General features: G+C 37.8%; 1 protein-coding gene across 1 annotated transcript; it reads right to left on the bottom strand.

The window, feature by feature from the left end:
- Positions 1–3952: 3952 nt before the first annotated feature.
- LOC122652936 (40S ribosomal protein S12-like) lies at positions 3953–6200 on the bottom strand. The gene is made up of 4 exons (XM_043846822.1): positions 6051–6200; positions 4747–5029; positions 4308–4373; positions 3953–4214 (listed from the first exon to the last, which is right to left on the bottom strand). The coding sequence occupies exons 1-4, from the start codon at positions 6056–6058 to the stop codon at positions 4155–4157; spliced, it is 417 nt and encodes a 138-aa protein (XP_043702757.1). The 5' UTR covers positions 6059–6200; the 3' UTR covers positions 3953–4154.
- Between the last annotated feature and the right edge of the window lie 999 nt (positions 6201–7199).

Genomic DNA, 7199 nt, shown 5'->3' with positions numbered 1-7199 from the left:
TTTCCTAAGAGATCATAATTCTTTTATTTTTTTCTTGTCAAAACTCATGATCGTCGTCATCGATTACTTCACCAAATGGATTAAGATAGAAACTCTAACTATTATTATGGAGAAGAACACCACCGAATTCTTTAAAGAGTCGACCGTCTTCAGGTTTGGAATCTCATGAGTTGTGTCATCCTTTCTCGTTTCATCTCTTTGCTCAAGAATGGTCCCGATTTGTAGAAAACTAACATTTGGGTCCATCCAGCTGGGTTCATGATGAACCCATAAGGTTAGGTTGTCCTTGTACCATAAAACATCTCTTTCCCTCCCTCTCCCATTTCTTTCCCCTCTATCTCTCTCTCTAGTAGCTGTAAATACATGTGCTGACAAGATAAATACATTATGATCAAGGAACCTTTCACCCTAATATTTTTCCTTTAGAGGTGTACGGTACGTGTGTCTCTAAGGCTGTGTTTGGTATGTATTCTTGGAATGCATTCTAGTTCAATAAAAACAACTGTTTTTCTCATCCGAGAATGCAAAATCGAACTAGAATGCATTCCAATAATGCATACCAAACATTGCCTAAGTTTCTTCCAATTGGGAGATAAGAGCCTTTATTCCATGAAAATGTATTAAGTAGTGATTCTGTAATCCTTTGATATGTTTTGGATTATTTATATTGTATTTTTTATATATTTATTCATTTATTTGAATTAGGAAATATAATGATTAATCAATAGGAGTGAGTCCCTTCAAGCAATGGCCAATGGGTGGATAGCAAAATTAAGATAGTCAGAGAGATAAAGAATATTTCAGATACCTAACTTCAAGGGGTTAGCGCAGTTGGCTTGGAGGGGACATAAGACTCCGCCTCAAGAAGTGAGGTCTCGTGATCAAACCTTCGCCGCTGCATAATTTCTTGGGGCCACCCGCCTAAGGTTCACTATGGAGGATTCCTCTATTCATTGCTACCAACACAATAGTATCCGTTTCATGTCTTGGCACCTTCTTTTAATTGTCCCTTGTCTTTTTCTTGAAAGTTCTTTAAGATAAGGTTATAAAAGAATTTTCAAAACTAATTTAAAAATGACGTAATATCATATCAATATCCCATTCTTCTAAGCTTAAATAATCAAAATGAAGAAACCCTCACGGTATAAACATGAATGGTGATGACTTAGCGGCCAAATTTGACAAATATTGAAAAAGCTTGAGCTTGTAGCTCACTTAGGGTATTGGTGCCGTGGTCTCTGCTGACCATGCTGTGAGTTTGGTGGCTTGGTGGGTTCCTAAATATGGTGATGCTTCTTAACCCACCAACCAACCTACCTTGAAACTGCTCTTTGCCTACTGGTAGCTTGCTTAATTGGTTCTCTAATATCCAAAACAAAGTTAGGTTTGAACTGAACTCACCCTGTTATGTGTTTTCTATTTCAAATAAAGTGTAGCCTCTTTGACTAGGTGCTATGATTTAGCTTCGTAGGAGTCTAGGTATCATCATGATATGGGGCGTTTATTGTGGGGTTTTTCCTATTCTTAAGTAGATGGGTACGTTGGGTAACTACTCTACTATGGTTTAGTAATGGAGTCTCCTATAATTTTGTAATCACATTGGGCTGTAACTGAACATTAACTTCTCTTCTATTTAAGAAGTGGAGCCTGAATAGAAAAAACTGTTTATCAAGTAAAACCAAATTGGACTCAAGTCCACATGGAAGCCAGTTATCCTCGAATTTAGCCGCAATATTTATCTTCCTCTCCCTCCTCTTCTCTCGTTTACTCTCTTTGCTTATTTTTCTTTATCAACAAAAGGAAGTCAAAGAAGGGTAACTGGGCTAGAAGAATCCAATCCCAGGAATTCTTAGGCGACCATAACACACCCAAAACATTATCCGGCCTACCTTCTTATTCTCCCAAGTTCTGATCCTCCACTGTGTGGATAGGAGGATTAGACCACTCAGGAGATGGAGAGGAGACACAGAATCCAAAGACTTGGCACATAAGAGACAATTTGATGTTATTTGCGCGAAATCAGTGAGCTTAAAAGTGTGTTGGCCTGGATTTTGGACCTTGATCATGTGTAATTTTGTCTCCAGCTCCCACAGTTTTTCCTTCATTTCAAGCTTTTCAAATCAGAAAGTACGAATTCAACTACGTGTGAGCTTTGTAGGGAATGACCCAGGATCCAGCATCTCACTCTCTATATTTGCTGATGTAAGGCTTGTGTACGAGGATAAATATTAATGATGCTGCAATAGACGGATTTGGGAAAGTCAATTTTGATGGATCATGTTTAAGAGCTCCTGGACCAGGTGGAATTGAAAGAATTCGGTAACTAAGATGCATCTTTTCAGGATCAACACCATTTTTTTTTGGGCAATTTGGGATTCTTCACTCCCCTTTTTATTTCCCCTGTTCTGGTTTCTGATCTTCATGGTATTGCATTCCCTATATCTATAAAATTTTCCCATAAAATATAAACGCCAAAAAAATAAAAACCCACATATTAGCCCTACAAGATACTGAAACCAACATTATTTTAACCATTGATCAAGGATCGAACAGGAATCGGTATCATCAGCTGATACTGATACAAATTGGGCGAACTCCTGTGAAATGTAAACCTCATGCTTCATGACAGTTGAAACCTCCACATATTGACCCCCCAAAAAAACCCCCCCTACATATTTTGGGGGAATTTTGTAATCATTTGAAATTCCTAAGAAGATTAATCATACGAGCAGATTTTGCACAAGAACCAAACCTATTTTTGACACAAAGGAAACTCAAGAGTCTGCACTTTCAAACCCATACTAAACCATCAAGCTTTTTTAGAGGATGGCTCATTGCTAGCAAAAGGATTAATAGAACTGGGGGCATTCATGGAGAAATTCATTTTAAGAGAAACAGTAGCAACAGATCTCTGTAGAACTGCGGGAGCAGTTTACAACCTTTTTTTTTATGAGTGTACATCTCGTTGCTCTATTCTAGAAGAATGTAAATGGCCCTCAAATTTATAGTGTCCTCACTCTCTTGTTTTACGTCTCTCTCCTCAAATTCAAAATTTTTTGCAATATGATGCAATAAAATAGAGAAGAATCAAGTTTCAAAATGTTTTCTAAAACCAAAATCTATTCTGGGGATGCATGGCACACAAAGCCAATGCACGCCACTAACACTCTAGAGACTGACCCACCTAAAAACACTTGTGTACGCTCCTGGTTGCAAATAAAGGGGAGAGAAGTAAAATCTAAGGATGATAAAAAGCAGTTGTGTAATAGGACCAAGAAATAACTGATCCAAAATGATATACTAACATTATGAATCAGAAGGCTATTGGCATACCTTAACCCGAAAGTAAAATTGCATACTCTCCCATGTGCTCAGCTGCCAAATTTCAGCCTGATCCAATTTTGCCAAACGGCAAAACAAAGTAATGTAAGAATCAGGAATACCAGGGGTCTACAGTGGGATGGATGGGCATATACAGGAGGGTATGCCTACTACATGTGAGAGTATACATTGAGAATCTCAGTCGGAAATTTGACCTGTGGCAAATCCACATATTTCGCTTAACTTCCTACTTTCAGAATTTCCAGATTAACTTCCTCTGTAAAAAACACAAGGAATGATGGTTTCATTTCGGGTGACGGCATACCAGAATCATTTTACCTTGTGTCACAGGAGTCCTGCTCAAAATTATGATTTGATCAGAAATCACAGATCAAATACAAAATGAGTGAAAAAGTTAGGGCATGGGGTAACTAAAGCAAGGTAGTCAGAGTATTCAGCTATGGTATTAAGGGTAGGACTATTTTCCTTGGGTGTTTTCTATGTCAGAGTGTTCTCATAAGGACACTTTAATTTTGATCTTGCAACCATTTACCCTTGTTTTAAGTTGTAAACCTAACACCCCCACCCCCTTTTTTATTTAAGCAGGACAAACATCATTGACACACTTTTGTATGCAAAGCTATACTCCTTTAAAAATTTTGGAGAACCATATTTTCTCCATTCTAACTCTCACATACAACAAAATTAAAAGTTCAAAACTTTCTGATTAAGCAATCCCTAAAACAAGAGAGGGAAAATTTAAAAAGGAAGATGCCTACTGGTTGATTCTCAGGTCCAAAACCTCATATAATGGAGTTTCTTACTATTATAACTCAGTGTGACTTCACATACTCCTGCACAATGTTAAGACCCTCTGACTCTTCCCCATAGTCCTGGAAAACAGTAAATACCAGAAAAAGACAAACCCATCAGCCGAATTCTATAGCGAAATGAGTGGAAATTGACTGCATTGTATGTGTTCTCACCTTTACAACAACGCAGGAACAACCCACCACCTTTCTAGCCTTGCCCTCTGGATCAATTTTACACAACTGTACAAGAAAAAGAAAAAGGCCAAAGAAGAAACCCATTAATGCCTTGAATATCAATAAAGTCCTCCTGAAAGTAATGAATTATTGGGGGATATTTATAGCAAATCCCCGCAGTCAAAGGCAACTCAACCGATGATAATGAACCACCTGGACTATTTCACAGTTCTACAAGTCAACTGACCTCACTAAAGTCCAACAAACAAGAAAGCCAGATGGGCACAAACTATAGTGCACCACAGTTTTATTTGTAGAGAAACTCCCTTTCATACTGACTGTGTGTGGGAGTGTTGGGGGGGAGGGGGTAAGAAGTAGAGTAAAAGTGCAAGAAGATAATTGATCGTTGATGTAAATACGGGCACTGGATTGTACTTACCCCAGCCCATTCACCAAGAGTCTTAGCACTTGGGACTGATATCAAGCTCACATTATGGTCTGCACAAAGTGCTCTGACCAGTTTAACATAATCTGGCTGGTTGCAGTCTTCTGCCAATACACAGAGCTGTGCAGCATGCTTCTCAATAACCTTAGCACCTTCATGGAGCCCTCGAGCAAGCCCACTGTGGGCCAGTGATTTCTTTAAGACAAGTTGTAAGGCTGTCATGATATCCATAGGCTCACCAAGAGCTGGCGCAGGCTTTTCGACTTCAACCGTTTCACTGAAGATGTAAATGGATAAATGAATAAAGTACATAAAAAAACAATGCGTTTGGAAATAGTAACTAACCTTATTTCCTTATAGGTACAAAACTGAAATGTAAAGGCAGAGGAGAAAAAGAGGGGAAAAAAGAAAATAAAAAGTGAACAGTTATTCTTAATACTTAAAACTTCAAATGCCTACAAAGTTCTTGCTTGCCTATAAAATAACTAATTTATCTGGAAGGACAAAGATTTCCTGGTTGATCCTTCAAGGCAATCTTTCCTTAATGGCCCACATATCTGCCACATGGCAACTAGACTGGTAATCAAATTACGAGTACATATAGTCTAGATCATTGTCTATCAGTCTGATAAGTTCTAACATGGCGGACCACAGAACAAAGATGGAACCTGAAACTTGACACATGGCTAAACCAAGAAGGTATGCTTCTCATCCAGTGGGCAGTTTGATCAGAAGAGTTCCCACATCCAAGGGTCTCAAAAAGGAACGACCATCAAAGCATTATGGACATTATCCATATTTGCCATTCTCATGAGTGTATTCCTTAGATGATAGTTAAGGAAATTCCATGGCTATGCTTAATGGATGTTGCTTAATACATTTCTGAAGAGTTACCAAAATGACACCCCACAAGATAGTTGACTAGAAAGAGAATATATATATATATATACAATGGGTCATATATACCTACAAAATACGTGCTACAGTATCCTTTTCAAGCAAATGAAAATTTTCCACAACCAGAAATTCTCCATCCTTTAGGATTGAAGGCACAAAGTACTGTCAATTCATTCAGTCTTTTAAGATGACAATATGCATCAAGCATTTGATCAAACCTACAAAAATTATGCGTGACATTTGATTGGAAAACAAACAGAAATGAAAGTTTTAACGACTAAAGTTAGATTCTCTTTTTAAGCAGCATTTCTGTTCACTAATAGCAAAAAAATGACACGTTGTTATGCAAAACATAATAATCACCAAGAGATAAAAACAATGAACAAGAAGCATTCACATACCCTGACATTTTTGCAGTCGAAATATAGACCTAAGATCTCCTTCCTGTGCCTAAAGGAAAAGGTAATAAATCAGATCAGATAATGGAAACCAACCAGAAACAGAAAATTCAAACTGCCCTCTCCCCGGCAGGAAAAAGCCTCCATATATATTCTGTAGATATGGCAAACTTGCATCATTTTATGATTTCTTTCAATAAACCACTGAGATTACATTAACTAAAATTCTTGCAGCCAAAATGGTAAACTTCTAGCATGAGATAAAATATTAAGCAATCTTAGCAGTCCAATTATATAAAGACAACAGCAAATGATGATCAAACGAGATTCCTACACATAGCTCAACCACACAAAAATATATAGGGATCATCAGATCAAAAAAAGAGGTTTCTTCATGCAGTGTCATCATCACAAACTCGTTGAGCATACGCTCAACCCTTGGCTCAATCTAATTGATCATGAAGTGTAGTGTCAACTAACGAATCAAATTATAGTTATCAACATTAAATGGAATTTCTTACAGGATAGATCTGCATTGGTCTCTCTCTCTCAGCCGAATGCTCCAATACTAGTACCACATTTAGAAAAAATTGACAGATTTTTCACTTCCAATACCGCATTCGTCCTAAAACCTAAATCAAACAAATACCGATTTTTTGCTTTTTGTTTTTTATTTTAACAACAAACTAGAGCAACTAAATTCGCCAATCAAATATCAATAAAGAAAAGAAACAGAGAAAAAGAATTATTACTAATAGCTGACTACAAGTAGAAGAAACGGTAGAGCTTTTAAGAGAGAAAAAAAGCAGACGAAGATCAATACTTCACCTTCAGTGATGAGGTAGTAGCAGCTGTTCTTTGATCTTGTGGCGGAGAGAAATTGTTTTACTAGATGTGTTCTTATATCCTACCTCCCCGTAGCAGAAGAAACCCTAAAAAGCTTGACTAGTTGTGAAATTACCAATAAGTTATTCTTCTGCGTTGGGCAGTGGGCACGAAGTCACGAACCATTAGGCCCATTAGCGAGTGGATCCAAATGGACCAGAATTTAAAGCCAGTCAAGTTCCGAAGTCAGTTCCGTGGGCAAAAGGGTGTGCGAGCCTACACTCTCTATCCACATGGACCAGAATTTAAGCCGGTCCAGTTCAGAAT

This window comes from Telopea speciosissima, chromosome 2, assembly GCF_018873765.1.
Source record: "Telopea speciosissima isolate NSW1024214 ecotype Mountain lineage chromosome 2, Tspe_v1, whole genome shotgun sequence".
NCBI lineage: Eukaryota > Viridiplantae > Streptophyta > Magnoliopsida > Proteales > Proteaceae > Telopea > Telopea speciosissima.
This window is presented reverse-complemented; position numbering and strand designations above follow the sequence as displayed.